The 20,820-nt window shown below is 44.0% G+C and overlaps 1 protein-coding gene across 1 annotated transcript in view; it reads left to right on the top strand.

Annotated features, from left to right (window-relative positions):
- crip2 (cysteine-rich protein 2) overlaps positions 1-20,820 on the top strand; it is a 48,403-nt gene that overhangs the window by 8,370 nt on the left and 19,213 nt on the right. Inside the window, exon 2 of the mRNA XM_035743573.2 lies at positions 20,215-20,309. Within this exon, the coding sequence (XP_035599466.1) occupies positions 20,215-20,309 (95 nt within the window). The remainder of the gene's footprint in view (positions 1-20,214; positions 20,310-20,820) is intronic.

Genomic DNA, 20,820 nt, shown 5'->3' with positions numbered 1-20,820 from the left:
TCCCTTCTTTTATGGCAGGCTGCAATGTAGTGCGCTGCCATCCCACAGCTCTATGCGTCATCCACCAACAGGACGGGTAGCCTATCCTCATCAGAGAGGTCTTTGAACCTCTTTCTCTGTCTCTATCCCTCTACATCTCTTTATCCCTCTCTTTAAAAAAAAAATCATACTCTTTCTCTTTCTAAACCCAGGCCTTAAATTCCTCTCCTGAATCTAAATGAGGTGGCAGGGGGAGCGAGGCGGGATGGGGTGAGTGGAGGGGAGTTGATTGACATGGCTTGGTCTTTATTTAAAGCGAGCCTCAAAGTGCCTCCTGCATTATAATGAGTAGCAACACCTCTATTCACACAAGGCTCTTTCTGTCTTTTTCTGTGTATAGTAGCTACATGCAGTTGTCCTTTCAGGTTGCTAGAATACCTTAGTCCTCCTCTTAGGCAGGCTCTCAGGGCAGAAGAGAAGGATACCCTATTTCCCACACCGTAGGCTACACACTCATACACACACTGACAGACACACACTGAAACACACACACACCGTACACACACAATCTGCTCTTTCTCCCTGTTCATGGTGGAGTACCCTGTTTACCACTTGGCTGCCCCTGGGGCTGACTGAATGCTCCACATTAGGCCTAGGCTACGTTATGTAATGTAATTTCTTGATTCGGTGCCTCATGTGGCATTGGGTTGCATAATAACCCTCAGAGCCCCTGTGAAACTATAGCTGGTCAAGGAAGGGCCCTGTTGTCTATCTGTATGCCTCTTCCAGTCACAGTTTGATCCTCTAACAGAGATCACACTATTGTGTCCCAATGGCACCCAATCCCCTATGTATGCACTACTTTTGACCACTGCACATAGGGAAGTAGTGCACTGTATAGGGTGCCATTTGGGACGGACTATGCTGTGCCCTTAAAATGTTGGCTCCCGAGTGGCGCAGCGGTCTAAGGCACTGTACCTCAGTGCTAGAGGCATCACTACAGACACCCTGGTTCAAATCCAAGCTGTATCACAACCGGCCGTGATTGGGAGTCCCATAGGGCGGAGCACAATTCGTCCTGGTTTGGTCGGTGTAGGCCGTCATTGTAAATAAGAATTTGTTCTTAACTGACTTGCCTTGTTAAATAAAGGTTTAATAAAACAGACGGTCGGTGCCTTTCTCAGTTCTTAATAATCAAATGTGTCAGTCACAGACGGGTGCATGGGACTCATGCAGAAAAATTAGATTATACTCTGTTAATCTCCAAAGGGAAATCTCTTTGGGATACTAACATGCATAGTAGAAAACCAAAATATAGAATAAATACCTTTTACAGTGCACACTGATACTCTCTAAACTCTATGGTTCCCTAGGATATGATCCTTAAATAGAACTGATGTTTAGGCCTAATTTGTTTTTTAAATTATTATTATTATATATCTACACTACCGTTTAAAAGTTTGGGGTTACTTCGAAATGTCCTTGTTTTTGAAAGAAACATATTTTTTTGTCCAAGAAAGTAAAAGTGCAATATGTGCTATGTAAGAAAGCTAACGTTTCAGTTCCTTGCTCAGAACATATGAAAGCTGGTGGTTCCTTTTAACATGAGTCTTCAATATTCCCAGGTAAGAAGTTTTAGGTTGTAGTTATAGGAATTAAAGGACTATTTCCCTCCATACCATTTGTATTTCATTAACCTTTGACTATTGGCTGTTCTTATAGGCACTTTAGTATTGCCAGTGTAACAGTATAGCTTCCGTCCCTCTCCTCGCTCCTCCCTGGGCTCGAACCAGCAACACAGCGACAACAGCCACCATCGAAGCAGCATTACCCATGCAGAGCAAGGGAAACAACCACCCCAAGGCTCAGAGCGAGTGAAGTTTGAAACGCTATTAGCGCGCGCCAACTAGCTAGCCATTTCACTTCGGTTACACCAGCCTCATCTCGGGAGTTGATAGGCTTGAAGTCATAAACAGTGCAATGCTTGACACTCAAGCAATGCTTGACACTCTGGCAAAACGCACAAAAGTGCTGTTTGAATGAATGTTTACGCGCCTGCTTCTGCCTACCACCGCTCAGTCAGATACTTAGATACTTGTATGCTTGTAGGCTCAGTCAGATTATATGCAATGCAGGACACGCTAGATAATATCTAGTAATATCATCAACCATGTGTAGTTAACTAGTGATTATGATTGATTGTTTTTTATAAGATAAGTTTAATGCTAGCTAGCAACTTACCTTGGCTTACTGCATTCGAGTAACAGGCAGTCAGTCTCCTTGTGGAGTGCAACGAGAGAGAGGCAGGTCGTTATTGCGTTGGACTAGTTAACTGTAAGGTTGCAAGTTTGGATCCTCCGAGCTGACATGGTGAAAATCTGTCGTTCTGCCCCTGAACGAGGCTGTTAACCCACCGTTCCTAGGCCGTCATTGAAAATAAGAATGTGTTCTTAACTGACTTGCCTAGTTAAATAAAGGTTTAAAAATCGGCAAATCGTCGCCCAAAAATACCGATTTCCGATTGTTATGAAAACTTGAAATCGGCCCTAATTAATCAGCCATTCCGATTAATCGGTCGACCTCTAGTCTCAGCGTCAGCTGTGAAGAGTCGACTCCGGGATGCTGGCCTTCTAGACAGAGTTCCTCTGTCCAGTGTCTGTGTTCTTTTGTCCATCTTTATCTTTTCTTTTTATTGGCCAGTCTGAGATATGGCTTTTTCTTTGCAACTCTGCCTAGAAGGCCAGCATCCCGGCGGCAGGTAGCCTAGTGATTAGAGCATTGGACTAGTAGCCGAAAGGTTACAAGATCGAATCCCTGAGCTGAAAAGTTAAACATTTGAACAAGGCAGTTAACCCACTGTTCCTAGGCCGTCATTGAAAATAATACTTTTCTTAACTGACTTGCCTAAATTAAGGTAAAATCAAATCCCAGAGTCACCTCTTCACTTCTTTAATCAGCACAACAGTTTTCAGCTGTGCTAACATAATTGCAAAAGGATTCTCTAATGATCAATTATCCTTTTATAATGACATTGGTACAATGACACATTTGAATTAGCTAACACAACGTACCATTGGTACATAGGAGTGAGGGTTGCTGATAATGGGCCTCTGTACGCCTATGTAGATATTCCATTCAAAATCTGCCATTTCCAGCATTAACAATGTCTACACGGTATTTCTGATCAATTTGATGTTATTTTAATGGACCAAAAAATTGCTTTTCTTTCAAAAAACAAGGACATTTTGTAAGTGAACCCAAACTTTTGAACGGTAGTGTATATTTTTTATATTAAGACATACAATCTGACTGCAGTGAAGCCGCTCTAATTTGGTTTTGGTCTAGGTGCAGAAAATCATTCATTTACACCCCGCCTACCCCTTTTATCTTCCTTAGCCAATTCAGCTGAACACTACCAACTTGTGTAGTGAACTCAACGCGTCTGAGAGACCCTTTTATTTAAGCACTTACTGTGCTCGCTCTGTGACTCTGTGAAGGTGATGTGAATTACAAATAGCATTTGGTTCCACAAGTAAACAGGGGCCAGACCACAGGTGCAAAGTAACCTGCATACAGTACAATAGGCATCCCAAATGGCACCCTATTCCCTAAATAGTACACTACTATTATCCAGAGCCCTATGGGCCCTGATCAAAAGTGGTGCACTATGTAGGAAACAGGGTGCCATTTGGGACACATGCTACATCATTAGTAATCATTAGCAGTAAGTCACACAGTCCTGTACTAGGCATTTCAGCCTAGTACTTCTCTGAGAGCTATGTTGACCTACATGAAGCCTAGACTCTCCAGTTCAGAACACAATGTCCTGGCTGGTTAGTGGTTGCAGATGAGTTGGAGCTGAGGGTGAGAGGCTGTGTGTTCCATATTTAACCCAACCCCTCGGAATCAAAGAGGAGCGGAGGGCTGCCTTAATCGACATCCGCATTATCGGCGCCCGGAGAACAGCGGGTTAACTGCCTTGCTCAGGGGCAGAACGGCAGATTTTTACATTGTCAGCTCGTGGATACGAACGATCCAGCAACCTATCAGTTACTGGCCCAACGCTCCTACCCGCCAGGCTACCTGCCGCCCCGAAAGGTGAACAGGGCAAGGCAGAGAGGCTATGAAAATGGTGCTTTCCTCTTGACCAGTACAGACTAGTGTTGCACGGTACCACAGTAATTTCACGGTACCAAAACATCATGATACTTATGATACCAACATCTTCGAATACCGTTGTACCGTTTCATATGATACTACCACATTTTTCAGCCCTACAGATCGAAAGAACCCGCTGGCGCCCGTTAGAGAATGTTGATATACTCCGTTTGGTTTATACATTCAGTTGAATTGAAACAACAGCCACTAGTCTCTTGTATGCATGGGTCCACTTCACTATCTACTTTACTTCCATGCCCACATCACATGTGGCATCTGTAATCAGCCAGCCCCATCCCCTACCAGCCCACTCTCACAGCTTCTCTCTGTCCACTCTTCATGTACATCTATTCCTCCAATCAGTGTAAAAAAAAATAGAATTTAGCAGTGATGGCGAGCGGGGATGCAGACAGACCCTGATGAGTCTTCTGTTGTTGTACACGAGTTGTACATTTGTTACATTGGAACAGCACAGGGCAAAGCAAGCCGTGTTGAAACATTGTATCATTCCATCGCCTGTTATAACCAAGATCACAGGCCCAGAGTAGACTTTGCAAGTTGTCAGAGAGGGAATATGGAGCACCGTTTCGCGACGGGCATGTTTACAGCTTTACAGCAAAGAAAAGGCTCGTCTCTAGTGGAAGCGGTAAAAACAATATGACCCATATTACCAGAGATGTCTTTTTTTACTTTCTATCGGGATTTGCACACATTTGATATAATTTCACAAACCATGTCGCTGGCCATTTTAGAATAATCCTGTGTCGCAAATTTTTGGTTTGATAACAAACAACGTTGTTCAGTCATGTCACCTAGCTAGCTAACAACCTGGTAATGTAACTTGACAGTAGGTTTAGGCTCATTTGATTGGCACAGGAAAAAAGGAAAATATGTGCTTCAAAGGTAGGATTCATATAGGCCTAATGTAAGCCTAAACTGTATCACAAATCAATTTCTTTCTGGTGCTCCTTAAATTTGGTTTGTGGCCTAACGTATTAAAAGTTGGGAGTAGTGTTTGTGGGAATCCCTACTGTTAACTAGTGACCGGCGAAGGGGCGTACACGTCGGCTGGCCTGAAGACATTTTTTGGTGTGCACGAACAGCCGATAAAACCCTTGCCGAGGATCAAAACAAAAAAACGTCACAAAATGTCATCATAATATATGCATCAACTGTTCTAGAATGTTGCGGATGGGAAGCATATTGATTTCTGTGCGTAAAAATGAGCACGGGACCGGAGTGATTTTTTTATCGGGATGGGACAGGAAACTTCCCGGGTTCTAGAACTGTTGCAGGATCAGGATATTTAGGGAAAAAATTGGACAGGACAAGACGGGAAGAATGAATTTTCACTCCCGTGTCAACCTGAATATGATCCTATGTAACCCTATGTACATCACATCATTTTGAACAAACACAACACGTAATTGAATCACAGACTTTCGGACTTTCTGTATTGCTAGCAGTGTAGCACTTACCCCATCTTGTCCCACTAATGAAAGGTCATCCCCATCACCCTCATGATGTGGTGGTTAACAAGGTCAACACTGTTGATGATGTGTCCTAAAGGACAGCTAGCCTGTTAAAAACAATGGTAACGTTTTACATTAAGGTATAGCCAGTGGGCAGTGTGAGTTCTGATGACAGCTGAACAAAACATAGTTTGCTTCTACTGCTGAGAAGCAGACAGAGGTCAGAAAGCGATTGATATGCCTGATACTGTACCTGTCCTGTCCTGTATAAGCAGCTTAGCTGTGCTTTGAGCTCCTGTGGTGAGAAAAGCTCTCCTCTTCAGTCTGTGGTTCCTTTGATCTCTGTATAGTAAATATGGTCCTATCTTTTATCTGGCTGAAATATGTGAAATAACTCTTGTGACGCTATCCCTTACGCTCTGTTGGCAACCTGGTTTAACCCTAGGATGGAGGTGTGCTTGTGTTAACCCCCTGTTGGCAACCTGGTTTAACCCTAGGATGGAGGTGTGCTTGTGTTAACCCCCTGTTGGCAACCTGGTTTAACCCTAGGATGGAGGTGTGCTTGTGTTAACCCTTTGTTAGTAGCCTGGTTTAACCCTAGGATGGAGGTGATGGAGGTGTGGTTGTGTTTAACCCTCTGTTGGCAGCCTGGTTTAACCCTAGGATGGAGGTGTGCTTGTGTTAACCCCTCCTATGTTACCTCATCCTTTTGACTCAGGACGACTATGTCTGGATGAGCCATTTTTGTAACAAAGCAAACCTACAGTTGACAATGTTCACAGTGTGGGTAAAACTTGACTGTAAGGGGCTGTAAGGTGCATGTGAGGCCACAGCAACTGTTCACAGAACTGGTCTATCATAGACACACATCGGTCTTCCGGCGCCGACAGAGATGGCCGCCTCGCTTCGCGTTCCTAGGAAACTATGCAGTTTTTTGTTTTTTACGTGTTATTTCTTACATTAGTACCCCAGGTCATCTTAGGTTTCATTACATACAGTCGAGAAGAACTACTGAATATAAGATCAGCGTCAACTCACCATCAGTACGACCAAGAATATGATTTTCGCGACGCGGATTCTGTGTTCTGCCTTTCAACCAGGACAACGGAATGGATCCCAGTCGGCGACCCCCCAAAAAAAAACGACTCCGTGAAAGAGGGAAACGAGGCGGTCTTCTGGTCAGACTCCGGAGACGGGCACATCGTGCACCACTCCCTAGCATTCTTCTCGCCAATGTCCAGTCTCTTGACAAAAAGGTTGATGAAATCCGAGCAAGGGTAGCATTTCTGAGGGACATCAGAGACTGTAACGTTCTTTGCTTCACGGAAACATTGCTCACTGGAGAGACTTTATCGGAGGCGGTGCAGCCAGCGGGTTTCTCCACGCATCGCGCCGACAGAAACAAACATCTTTCTGGTAAGAGGGGCGGGGGCGTATGCCTTATGGCTAACGAGACGTGGTGTGATCAAAGAAACATACAGGAACTCAAATCCTTCTGTTCACCTGATTTAGAATTCCTCACAATCAAATGTCGACCGCATTATCTACCAAGAGAATTTTAATCGCAGCCGTATATATTCCCCCCCAAGCAGACGCCTCGATGGCTCTGAACAAACTTTATTTCACTCTTTGCAAACTGGAAACCATACATCCTGAGGCTGCATTCATTGTAGCCGGGGATTTTAACAAGGCTAATCTGAAAACAAGACTCCCTAAATTGTATCAGCATATCGATTGCGCAACCAGGGCGGGAAAAACCTTGGATCATTGTTACTCTAACTTCCGCGACGCAGAAAAGGCCCTGCCCCGCCCTCCTTTTGGAAAAGCTGACCACGACTCCATTTTGTTGATCCCTGCCTACAGACAGAAACTAAAACAAGTAGCTCCCACGCTGAGGTGTGGTGTCAGGAAAATAACCTCACACTCAACGTCAACAAAACTAAGGAGATGATTGTGGACTTCAGGAAACAGCAGAAGGAACACCCCCCTATCCACATCGATGGAACAGTAGTGGAGAGGGTAGTAAGTTTTAAGTTCCTCGGCGTACACATCACAGACAAACTGAATTGGTCCACCCACACAGACAGCATCGTGAAGAAGGCGCAGCAGCGCCTCTTCAACCTCAGGAGGCTGACGAAAATGCAACTTGTCTCCAAAAGCACTCACAAACGTCTACAGATGCACAATCGAGAGCATCCTGTCGGGCTGTATCACCGCCTGGTACGGCAACTGCTCCGCCCACAACCGTAAGGCTCTCCAGAGGGTAGTGAGGTCTGCACAACGCATCACCGGGGGCAAACTACCTGCCCTCCAGGACACCTACACCACCCGATGTTACAGGAAGGCCATAAAGATCATCAAGGACATCAACCACCCGAGCCACTGCCTGTTCACCCCGCTATCATCCAGAAGGCGAGGTCAGTACAGGTGCAGACTGTTAAACAGCCACCACTAACATTGAGTGGCTGCTGCCAACACACTGACACTGACTCAACTGCAGCCACTTTAATAATGGGAATTGATGGGAAATGATGTAAAATATATCACTAGCCACTTTAAACAATGCTACCTAATATAATGTTACATACCCTACATTATTCATCTCATATGCATACGTCTATACTGTACTCTATATCATTGACTGCATCCTTATGTAATACATGTATCACTAGCCACTTTAACTATGCCACTTTGTTTACATACTCATCTCATATGTATATACTGTACTCGATACCATCTACTGTATCTTGCCTATGCTGCTCTGTACCATCACTCATTCATATTTCTTTATGTACATATTCTTTATCCCCTTACACTGTGTATAAGACAGTAGTTTTGGAATTGTTAGTTAGATTACTTGTTGGTTATTACTGCCTTGTCGGAACTAGAAGCACAAGCATTTCGCTACACTCGCATTAATATCTGCTAACCATGTGTATGTGACAAATAAAATTTCATTTGATTTCACAACCTTCTCTCCCAGGGAACATGGGAGTCATAAGGATGGATCTAATAGAATCAGCTTTGAGGAAAATTTGTTTCTGAAATCATGCCAAGCCCGATATGAGATGAGCCATGTGATAGACTATATCTCAAAGGGGAAGTGCTACGCTGCTATCAGTGATACAGGTTTAGCAGAAAGTCGTCTCTGTGATTTGGTTACGTATTTTGTTTGTTCAAAATTATATGATGTGATGCTACTTTGGATCATGTTCGGCAGGGAAGCCATTAGGCCTACTGTGAGCGTTATTCTTTGGACAGTTAAGTTCTCTAGCCATAGTGGGGTCTCTGTCTGTCTCTGTTTCTGTGTGTGCGTGCGAGCAAGCCCAGGCGCTTATGGTCTGTGAAAACAGGGAGGGTAATTACGCCAGACATTAGCGGTGTGGGGAAATTATAAGAGGGAACTAGTAATTTAGCAAGGAGGTCTACAGGGGGAAGGCTTCTAATGGGCAAGTGTCCCAAACGGCTTAATTACAGCAGTTTAATTATCAACAATGAGCCAGAAGCACCCAAACACCATAACTCTCACACGTGACCCACACACAAACACAGCACACACACATTTAATGTTTTTTCTTTATTGTACTATTTTCTACATTGTAGAATAATAAACTAAATAACACATATCATGTAGTAACCAAAACAGTTTTCAAATCACAATATATTTGAGATTCTTCAAATGGCCACCCTTTACCTTGATGACAGCTTTGCAAACTCTTGGCATTCTCACCACCAGCTTCACCTGAAATGCTTTTCCAACCATCTTGAAGGAGTTCCCACATATGCCGAGCACTTGTTGGCTGCTTTTCCTTCACTCTGCGGTCCGACTCATCCCAAACCATCTCAGTTTGGTTAAGGTCAGGAGATTGTGGAGGCCAGGTCATCTGATAGAGCACTCCATCACTCTCCTTTGGTAAAATGACCCTGTCCTGTTGAAAAACAAATTATAGTTCCACTAAGCCCAAACCAGATGGGATGGCGTATCGCTGCAGAAGGGTGTGGTAGCCATGCTGGTTAAGTGTGCCTTGAATTTTTTTTTAATTAGACAGTGTCACCAGCAAAGCACCATCACACCTCCTCCTCCATGCTGCACGGTGGGAAATACACATGCAGAGATCATCCGTGTTTCACAAAGACACGGCGGTCAGAACCAAAAATCTCAAATTTAGACTCGAGGCCAAAGGACACATTTCCACCGGTCTAATGTCCATTACTCATGTATCTTGGCCCAAGCAAGTCTCTTCTTTTTATTGGTGTCCTTTAGTAGTGTTTTTTTGCAGCAATTCAACCATGAAGGCCTGATTTACGCAGTCTCCTCTGATCAGCTGATGTTGAGATGTGTCTGTTACTTAAACTCTGTGAAGCATTTATTTGGGCTGCAATTTCTGAGGCTGGTAACTCTAATGAACTTCTCATCTGCAGCAGAGGTAACTCTGGGTCTATTCCTGTGGCGGTCCTCATGAGAGCCAGTTTCATCATAGCGCTTGATGGTTTTTGTGACTGCACTTGAAGAAACTTTCAAAGTTCTTGACATTTTTCGTATTGACTGGCCTTCATGTTTTAAAGTAATGATGGACTGTCGTTTCTCTTTGCTTATTTGAGCTGTTCTTGCCATAATATGGACATGGTCTTTTACCAAATAGGCCTATCCTCTGTATACACCCCATACCTTGTCACAACACAACTGATTAGCTCAAACGCATTAAGAAGGAAAGAAATTCCACAAATTAACTTTTAAGAAGGCACACCTGTTAATTGAAATGCATTCCAGGTGACTACCTCTTGAAGCTGGTGGAGAGAATGCCAAGAGTGTGTAAAGCTGTCAACAAGGCAAAGGGTGCCTATTTGAAGAATCTCAAATATAAAATATATTTTGATTGAACACTTTTTTTGGTTACTACATGATTCCATGTGTGTTATTTCATAGTTTTGATGTCTTCACTATTATTGTACAATGTAGAAAATAGTACAAAATAAAGAAACACCCTTGAATGAGTAGGTGTTCTAAAACTTTTGACCGGTGGTGTATGCAATACGCATGCTGCACCCACACATCTCTGTGGCTGTTAAACAAAGTCTGAGAAGTCATCACAGACAAATAATCACTATAGACTACTCCGCCTTGGACAACACTGACACAACTACCAGCATGCAACAGTACTGCCACAGGAACGGGAAGGAATGTCCAGTGGGACAGTGTTGCTACCTCGTATATAGACCTCTTATCATACTATAACTGGATTAAAATTGTACTGAAATCCACTCAGAAGGAAGACAACATAATGACTTCTGCCCTCACATATCTGATAGCGTTTACCTCACACAACTATTACCGTTTAACGACTGGTTAGATAGAAGCAATATATGAAGGATTGTATGAGTGTATGTGTTGCAATTTAGGTGTCATTTATGTAGGCCTACAGTAGCTGCCTTATATTGATAAAGCCTAACATAGGGCCCTTTACATTGTTTGCCTGATTCCATTTAGTTTTTTCTCAAATACTGTTTTCTCCGTTTCATTTTTCCAGGTTCCCGATAACAAAATGATGATAATGTTTTTTTCTCTCAAAATTACACTTTTTAAATATAAAAGCATGTTCTAAGTCCACAACAATGCTTAAACCACATCAGGAGACTTTTGAGGTCTGGGAAAATAGAAGAAATGTGGCTTTTGAGGTGTAGTTAGGCTACCCTTTAATCGAAGTGCACACCAGCAAGAGACCATTGTTTGGTTAGCGATGTTTTTGTGGCGCTCATGTGATTGCATAGTTTGCAAAGCAAATGGCTACTGAATTGATGCATATAATCATGATATCATTCTGTCAGGTAGGCACAGGTTACTTTGTAGTTCACATTTAATTGAGAAGGTTTATGGGAAAGCTTGTCATTAGAAGGTTGTCATTAGCATCATCGCTAACGGCTGTACAAAGTGTAGACATGCGCCTGCATCACATACAGGTGCATTCCTGTGCCGTTTCTGGAAGTTTGCGGAAAACATGAACCACTGATGCATTTTGTTCATGTTTTATGATTAACTCGGGCAAATTAATGCATTTTCTAATACGTTCAATACACTTAGTTGATGTCCTAAGTTCAATACATTTTTGAATATTGTTAAATTCCGTTTTAATGTCTGGATTCCGTGACTTTGTTCGGGTTCTCCACAACGTGGATTTGATAGGGTCCTACTAATATTCCTGTCAGAAGTTATTAACCTCTAACATAGACTTCAATATACTTGAAATACAGTCAGATTTGGGGTTAAATCTATTTAAATTCAGTCAATTCCAGAAGTAAACTGACATTTATATTTCAATTCAAATTTTCCTCATTAAAAAGCAATTGAATTGGAATTGACCCCAACCCTGAATACAGTATATACATTGTGTGTTTTTCATTGAATGTAAAGTATTTACATGTGTACTGTAGGTTAAATATTTCAAAATTACGGTTGGTAGGTTGGACTCATTTCTACATCAGCTGTAATGTGGACCCATCTGTTCTTCAGCCCCTCAACACTGTAAGCCCCCCCTCTCTCCTCCATTTCCCTTTCCTGTCCCATCCCCCCCATCCATCCCTTCTCCTCTCCCCTATCCACTCCAGCTGAGTACACACAGGCATTTGTAGTCTACTCCGTTGTAACTATTGCAACGCTCCTTTGATAATGGCATGTCCAATTAACCAACATGCACCTGACTCCTGAGGGCTGAGGGGCCTATAGGGGCAGTGATAACAGAGAGAGATAGTTTGTTTGTGTGTGAGACAGAGACAAAGGGCACAAACATACAGCAAAACAAACAACCATCCTCCCACATCCTCCCCTCTCCAGCAGCAGACAGGAAGGAACAACATTCAGCCTGTGTTCCCCCTCTGCATCCTCTCTCCATTCTGCTCTTTTTCAATTGAATACACACAACACCCCAAGGCCAAATGGCCTTTGCTGTGGTTAAGACAATGGCTATTCAACATTCACACAATCCCATGGCAAAGGTTGGCATTCTACATCTACATCCACTACCATCATTCATCGGACCCTGGCTTTGAATGTGGTTTGATTTGTGAGGTACCAGTTACATTCAACACTAGGGTTAAAGTCACTCTCAGACACTTGGTTTCTTGTTGCACATACATTAGAATATATTTTCAGCATCCAGCTCTTTAAAATCTGAATGCCAAATCTACCCTAGGACCACAGACATTATGGTGATACTGTAGCTGTCTATCTTTATTTAATGCTTTCTGATTGGCTGGGTGGACATGTGGTATATACAGCAGTTGGCTTCCACCCCTCTAATCTTCTCAGATCTACAGAAGTGGCTAGAGAGTAAAGGGTTGATTTGGCATTCAGCATTAGATGTGTCCCTCTGTGGGGTGTGATTGGTACAGCCTCTGGGACACATGTGTTTGGGTCAGCTCCTGCTCCCTCAGGCTGGCTGATGCAACACCAGTGAAACTATAGCCCAACTTCCCTTCAATTCCCTGGCTCTGGAGGTCGTCTGTCGCCTCAGTCAAGGCGAGGTTTCCTCTCTCGCTCTCTCCCGCTCTCTCTCTTCGTCCGTCTTTATCCTTGTCAGCGTCCCTCCCTGAATTTAACAACCTTGTGAATTGGGCTTGCTGACGTAAATGTTCTCCCCAGGCTGCAGCCTGGAGCAAAGTGGATAAGTTAAAATACTGGCATCCCGTCTGTCTGTATTAGTGTTGTCACAATACCAACATTTTATTAACAATACAATACCAGGTCAAGTATCACAGTGGGAAAACAATCTGTGCTCTAGAGTCCTGTTCGCCCCGTCCCCCGGACACTTTTCCATTTTCTAAATGTTCTGCTCATGTGCTACAGAAATGTCTGTCACTGAAATTCACACTTCTACTCAATACAACGCATTGAATTTAACGTCACACTGTTCAGTGTACAATAGAATACTGCATAGAATGGCTGATTTGCTCATATTTGCTAAGGCCTACCTGTAGCCGATGTGAGCAAGACCTTTAAACAGGTCAACATTCACAAGGCCGCGGGGCCAGACGGATTACCAGGAAGGTGTAAGATTACCAGGAAGCATGCGCGGACCAACTGGCAAGTGTCATCACTGACATTTTCAACCTCTCCCTGACCGAGTCTGTAATACCTACATGTTTCAAGCAGACCACCATAGTCCCTGTGCCAAAGAAAGCGAAGGTAACCGGCCTGAATGACTACCGACCCGTAGCTCTCATGTCTGTAGACATGAAGTGCTTTGAAAAGCTGGTCATGGCTCACATAAAACCATCATCCCGGAAACCCTAGACCCACTCTAATTCGAATACCGCCCCAACAGATCCATGAATGATGCAATCTCAATCACACTCCACACTGACCTTTCCCACCTGGACAAAAGGTACACCTATGTGAGAATGCTGTTCATTGACTACAGCTCAGCGTTAAACACCATAGTGCCCACAAAGATCATCACTAAGCTAAGGACCCTGGGACTAAACACCTCCTTCAGCAACTGAATCCTGGACTTCCTGACGGGCCGCCCCCAAGTGGTAAGGTTAGGCAACAACACATCTGCCACGCTGATCCTCAACACCGGGGCCCCTCAGGGGTGCGTGCTTAGTCCCCTCCTGTACGCCCTGTTCACCCACAACACCATTATTAAGTTTGCTGACGACACAACAGTGGTAGGCCTGACCACTGACAACTATGTGACAGCCTATAGGGAGGAGATCAGAGACAACAACCTCTCCCTCAACGTGAGCATGACAAAGGAGCTGATTGTGCACTACAGGAAAATGAGGGCAGAGCACGCCCCCTTTCACATCGACAGGCTGTAGTGGAGCGTATCGAGAGTTTCAAGTTTCTTGGTGTCCACATCATCAAAAGACTATCATGGTCCAAACATACCAAAGACGCCTTTTTTTTTCCCTCGGGAGACTGAAAAGATTTGGCATGGGTCCCAAGATCATCAAAAAGTTCTACAGATACACCATCGTGAACATCCAGACCGGTTGCATCACCGTCTGGTATGGCAACTGCTTGGCATCCGACTGTAAGGCGCTACAGAGGGTAGTGCGTACAGCTCAGTACATCACTGGGGCCTATGCTTCCTGCCATCCAGGACCTATATACTAAGCGGTGTCAGAAATTGTCAAAGACTCCAGTCACGCAAGTCATAGAATGTTCTCTCTGCTACCGCACGGCAAGCGGCAAGCGGTTCTGGAGCGCAAAGTCTAGATCTAAAAGGCTCCTTAAAGGCTTTTACCCCTAAGCCATAAGACTGCTGAACAGTTAATCAAATGGCCACCCGGACTATTTGCATTGACCCCCCCCCCCCCTTATTTTCTTGTGTAATTGAATGTTTATTTTGTTTTTTTACTTTAGTTTATTTTGGAAATATTTTCTTAACTCTATTTTAATTAAACTGCATTGTTGGGATTGTAAGTAAGCATTTCACGGTAAGGTCTACTACACCTGTTGTGACAAATAAAATTTGATTTGGCTGGAGGAATGGGAGGAAGGAATATACACTGCTCAAAAAATAAAGGGAACACTAAAATAACACATCCTAGATCTGAATGAATGAAATATTCTTATTAAATACTTTTTTCTTTACATAGTTGAATGTGCTGACAGCAATCACACAAAAATTATCAATGGAAATCCAAATTTACCAACCCATGGAGGTCTGGATTTGGAGTCACACTCAAAATTAAAGTGGAATACCACACTACAGGCCGATCCAACTTTGATATAATGTCCTTAAAACAAGTCAAACTGAGGCTCAGTAGTGTGTGTGGCCTCCACGTGCCTGTATGACCTCCCTACAACGCCTGGGTATACTCCTGATGAGGTGGCGGATGGTCTCCTGAGGGATCTCCTCCCAGACCTGGACTAAAGCGAGACATGATGTCCCAGATGTGCTCAATTGGATTCAGGTCTGGGGAACGGGCGGGCCAGTCCATAGCATCAATGCCTTCCTCTTGCAGGAACTGCTGACACACTGCAGCCACATGAGGTCTAGCATTGTCTTGCATTAGGAGGAACCCAGGGCCAACTGCACCAGCATATGGTCTCACAAGGGGTCTGAGGATCTCATCTCTGTACCTAATGGCAGTCAGGCGACCTCTGGCGAGCACATGGAGGGCTGTGCGGCCCCCCAAAGAAATGCCACCCCACACCATGACTGACCTACTGCCAAACCGGTCATGCTGGAGGATGTTGCAGACAGCAGAACGTTCTCTACGGCGTCTCCAGACTCTGTCACGTCTGTCACATGTGCTCAGTGTGAACCTGCTTTCATCTGTGAAGAGCACAGGGCTCTTTACAGAATTTGCCAATCTTGGTGTTCTCTGGCAAATGCCAAACGTCCTGCACGGTGTTGGGCTGTAAGCACAACCCCCACCTGTGGACGTCGGGCCCTCATACCACCCTCATGGAGTCTGTTTCTGACCGTTTGAGCAGACACATGCACATTTGTGGCCTGCTAGAGGTAATTTTGCAGGGCTCTGGCAGTGCTCCTCCTGCTCCTCCTTGCACAAAGGCGGAGGTAGCGGTCCTGCTGCTGGGTTGTTGCCCTCCTACGGCCTCCTCCACGTCTCCTGATGTACTGGCCTGTCTCCTGGTAGCGCCTCCATGCACTGGAAACTACGCTGACAGACACAGCAAACCTTCTTGCCACAGCTCGCATTGATGATCCATCCTGGATGAGCTGCACTACTTGAGCCACTTGTGTGGGTTGTAGACTCCGTCTCATGCTAACACTGGAGTGAAAGCATCGCCAGCATTCAAAAGTGACCAAAACATCAGCCAGGAAGCATAGGAACTGAGAAGTGGTCTGTGGTCCCCACCTGCAGAACCACTCCTTTATTGGGGGTGTCTTGCTAATTGCCTATAATTTCCACCTATTGTCTATTCCATTTGCACAGCAGCATGTGAAATGTATTGTCAATCAGTGTTGCTTCCTAAGTGGACAGTTTGATTTCACAGAAGTGTGATTGGCTTGGAGTTACATTGTGTTGTTTAAGTGTTCCCTTTATTTTTTTGAGCAGTGTACATGCATAATGATCTGCATGTCATTGTGTCCGTAAGGGAAAACACTGCATGAAACCTTCTACTCTTCAGTTAAAACACACACACACTATCCTTCCTTTCCTCACACACTCTGTCTCCCTCTCTCATACTAAACACACATTAATTTGTTGTCATTCAACGAAATACGACTCGTTTTGATGCAAAGTTTTTCAAATACGGCACCAAACATTTTAGTTAGATGTAAAATTGCGTGACTTAAGATCTCTGCAAAAATGTAAACTCAAGAAATCTGTCATTCATTTTAGCTGAATGAATGAATTCTGACTATTTTGAAGTGTATACAAGCTACGGCATCTTAAGATGGACAAACAGTACTGTTGCTGCTTTTTCTCATTTTTCAAGCGAAGATATGTAAAGGGAGTACGCGAGCACACTCGTTCGGTTCGGCTAGGCGATGCATGCGGAAGCCTTTAGCTGCTTTTCTGTCTGACCCCGCTCTGCTGCAGCATCGCATTAGAGGAAACTAGGGGTGTACCGATGTCGGCATACTCATATTCGTAATCGTATCCATTTTATCACACTTGATACTCGTAATCGGATTTACTCATGATCAGAAAACTCGGAAGTGTGCTTTAAATGCCGGTAAAGACTATTTCTCAAGTGTGCAGGACACATGGCTTTCGACCTTCGTCTCTCCCGAGCCCGTACGGGAGTTGTAGCGATGATACAAGATGGTAGCTACTAACAATTGGATACTACGAAATTGGGGAGAAAAAGGGGGTAAAATGACTAGCTACGGATTCTGATTCATACACAATGTTTGAAGAAGGGCAGACTTGTACCTTGAGATGAGTGACTGTGAGTGAGTGAAACAGCCATGCATGTGTCTGTCTGTGGAAGTGAGAGCAGAAGAAGAGTGGCTTGTTCTAATCTAATCGCTGCAGCAAGCTCAACCGATACCCCGCCCGTTTCAATACAGACAGACGAACTAGGCAATGGCTGTTTAGAGCTTCACACTGTTTGAGTGAAAGAGAAGCATGCTGGCAGCTGATTTGATTTTCTTTTACTGATGTCGTATTCGGAAAATTCTCCATATCCGTTATGATACTCGTTTTGTCCGAGTACTCGGCACACCAAGACTGTTCTCAGGGCAAGCCTGGTTGTAGGTTGATAATGTTTGCGTTGCATCAGGGACAATATTAGCATTTTACTCTAACCCTTTTCCTAACCTTAACCTAATTATCCTAACCTGCTTCGAAAAGTCACTTCTGCTAGTCAAAATCGGCAGATTTGCCCTGAGAACAGTCTTGGTTTCCACTAATGCGATACAGCTGCTTTGTGTGTGAGTAGCCATAGCAACTGCTCCATTTGGCTGCTGCTCAACGCTCATGAGACAGTTGCCTATACACAGCAGATAACAACCACATTAAGAGAGTGAACCGAAGAAAGGGGAGGGGGAAACGGCTATTTATTTTGTAAAGAATTTAATAAGGTATACTATATTAGGCCTACACAGTTTTTTTTCTATGAAATGCTCCACACATTACATATTTATAACCCCCACCCCTTCCCCCCTCAAAGTAAGCTCATAACTATTCCTGTACTGCCCAATCCTGTAAACTGTCTATCCTGTCCTGTCCAGAACTTGACAATAGAACTTCACAGAATCCCGTAGGAATGAGAGTCAGCCGTTACTGGGTGTTATTATTCAGAGTTACAGTTATATTCAAATATATTGTAGGGCCCTATAGTTTTTGCGAAAAACTAAACGCAATCAGGTGAAAAAAAGAACCAATTTTTTAATAGGGCCAAAATATTGGCACCCTTGCACTTTTCTTAAATAATTCCCTATTTCTTCTCAAATAAGTTCAAATTGAAAAAAACATTTGGTCCCCACACCTTATTGGATTTTTAACATTGCAGAACCAATTTTAATTTTGTTGACTTAAGTTTAAACAATTTGTTTAGAAAATAAATACAAGGCATGGACAAAACTATTGTCACCCGGAGCTAGTACTTGGTTGCACAGCCTTTGGCCAAGATAACTTTAGACAAACTCTTCTTGTAGCCATCAATGTGCTTGCTGCATCTTTCTACTCGCTGGCCACTCCAGAACAGTCCAGTGTTTCTTCTTGAGCCATTCCTAGTTGTTTTTTGATGTGTTTGGGATTGTTATCCTGCTGGAAGACCCACAACCTTCTTTGGAGACCTGGTGTTTGGATACTTGGTTGAACATCAGTCCCCAAAACACCTCATAATCTGCTGATTTCAGGATGTCTTGCACACGTGCAAGGTCCCCAGTGCCAGAGGCAGCAAAGAAATGCCAAAGCATTCAAAGAACATAACACCCTCACTACAATCAAACATGGGCGAGGTTGGATAATGCTGTGGGGTTGCTTTGCTGCCTCTGAAACTGGGGGGATTGAATGTGTGCAAGACATCATGAAATCAGCTGATTATCAAGGTGTTATGGAGTGCAATGTTCAACCCAATGTCTCTTTTGAAGGTTATGGGTCTTCCAGCAAGACAACAACCCCAAACACATCAAAAGCACCCTGGAATGGTTCAAGAAGAAACACTGATTTAGAGGCTAATCTGTGATTTGGGGGAATTTCCCCTGACCCCTGTAACTATTATCACTGGTGATATGTTCAGGTTAGGCTGTGTTATGTTGTGTTTGTGGGAGTTCCAACTGTAGTTACTGTCTACATCCTCCTTTTGTTTTAGTGCAGTTGACAGTGAACCTGTCTTGGAGACAAAATGAACAGCCTCGTCGGAAGTCAGTCGCTGAGCTGAGGGGGATCTGAAACAATCCTTCTGAAACAATCCTGCTCACTCCAGGTGGAGAAGCGAGGGAGGGAGAAATGGGAGGTGTACTGTAGGAAGCGGCCTGACGTCCGGCTGATTGTGGCCTGCCATGATTAGAGAAGGTTTTTCCTGTAGTGAAGTTAGCTGGTCCTGTAGGCCTCTTCTGGACCATTGTCTGAGGGAGGGAGAGGGAGGTGGGTATAATTGGAAACTTGGCTATAATTAGGACCACTCCTGTCTGGGGAAGTGTCTGGTCTGGGAGAGAGACTAAGACTGGTGAAAGGGGATAATAGAAACAGGGTGGATGAGGAGGAGTGGGGTTGGGGGGGGGCAGATCAGAGAGGGGGATGAGGGGGGGTATAGAGAGAGAGGAAGGGGGAGGAGAGGAGGGATATTAAGGGATCTGGGCTAGCTGTTGACACCCTGCTGTCCAGCTGTACTCGGCCTCATGCATTTGCCATGTGTCTGTGTGATGATGACATTATTACAGCAGCGTCCTGTATCGTGCACTAGCACCCTCAGACATTATCCTAATGCTCCTTTCTCTGAGCTCTGAGGAGGCAAGAGAAGAATCAGTGGAGTGAACAGAGAATCATTCTACTGTAAAGCAATGACCTATATTCTCTAAGGAAATTAAAGTTACAGCCTTCTGAGAGATAAGTCATTGAAATCAGTGAAATGCCTCATTATTTAAGCGTATTTACACTCATGACGTCTTCTCGTCCTCGCTCGCTCTCTCTCCTCTCACGCTCTATCTCCTTTCTCTCATCTCTCTCTCTCTAGCTGAGAAGGTGTCATCTCTGGGGAAGGACTGGCATAAGTTCTGTCTGAAGTGTGGCCGCTGTAACAAAACCCTGAACGCAGGGGGACATGCTGAGGTGAGCGATAATCAATGATGTCTATGGGTCTATAGGCTCACAGGCATAGGATCAAACCCTATAGGTCCACGAGGTATAACCACGTTTTATATTGACTGAATGACACACACAGACACTCACTCACACACTCACTCACACTACATCCAGATACGGTTGAAGTCAGAGGTTTACGTACGCCTTAGCTAAATACATTTAAACTCAGTTTTTCACAATTCCTGACATTTAATCCAAGTAATAATTCCCTGTTTTAGGTCAGGTAGGATCACCACTTTATTTTAAGAATGTGTAATGTCAGAATAATAGTAGAGAGAATTATTTATTTCAGCTTTTATTCAATTCACCACATTCCCAGTGGGTCACAAGTTTACATACACTCAATTAGTATTTGGTAGCAGGTAGCCTTCCACAAGCTTCCCACAATAGGTTGGGTGAATTTTGGCCCATTCCTCCTGACAGAGCTGGTGTAACTGAGTCAGGTTTGTAGACCTTGCTCGCACATGCTTTTTCAGTT

Source organism: Oncorhynchus keta, chromosome 29 (genome assembly GCF_023373465.1).
Source record: "Oncorhynchus keta strain PuntledgeMale-10-30-2019 chromosome 29, Oket_V2, whole genome shotgun sequence".
NCBI lineage: Eukaryota > Metazoa > Chordata > Actinopteri > Salmoniformes > Salmonidae > Oncorhynchus > Oncorhynchus keta.
Note: the sequence above shows the minus strand (reverse complement) of the source record. Positions and strands in the feature narration are given on the sequence as shown.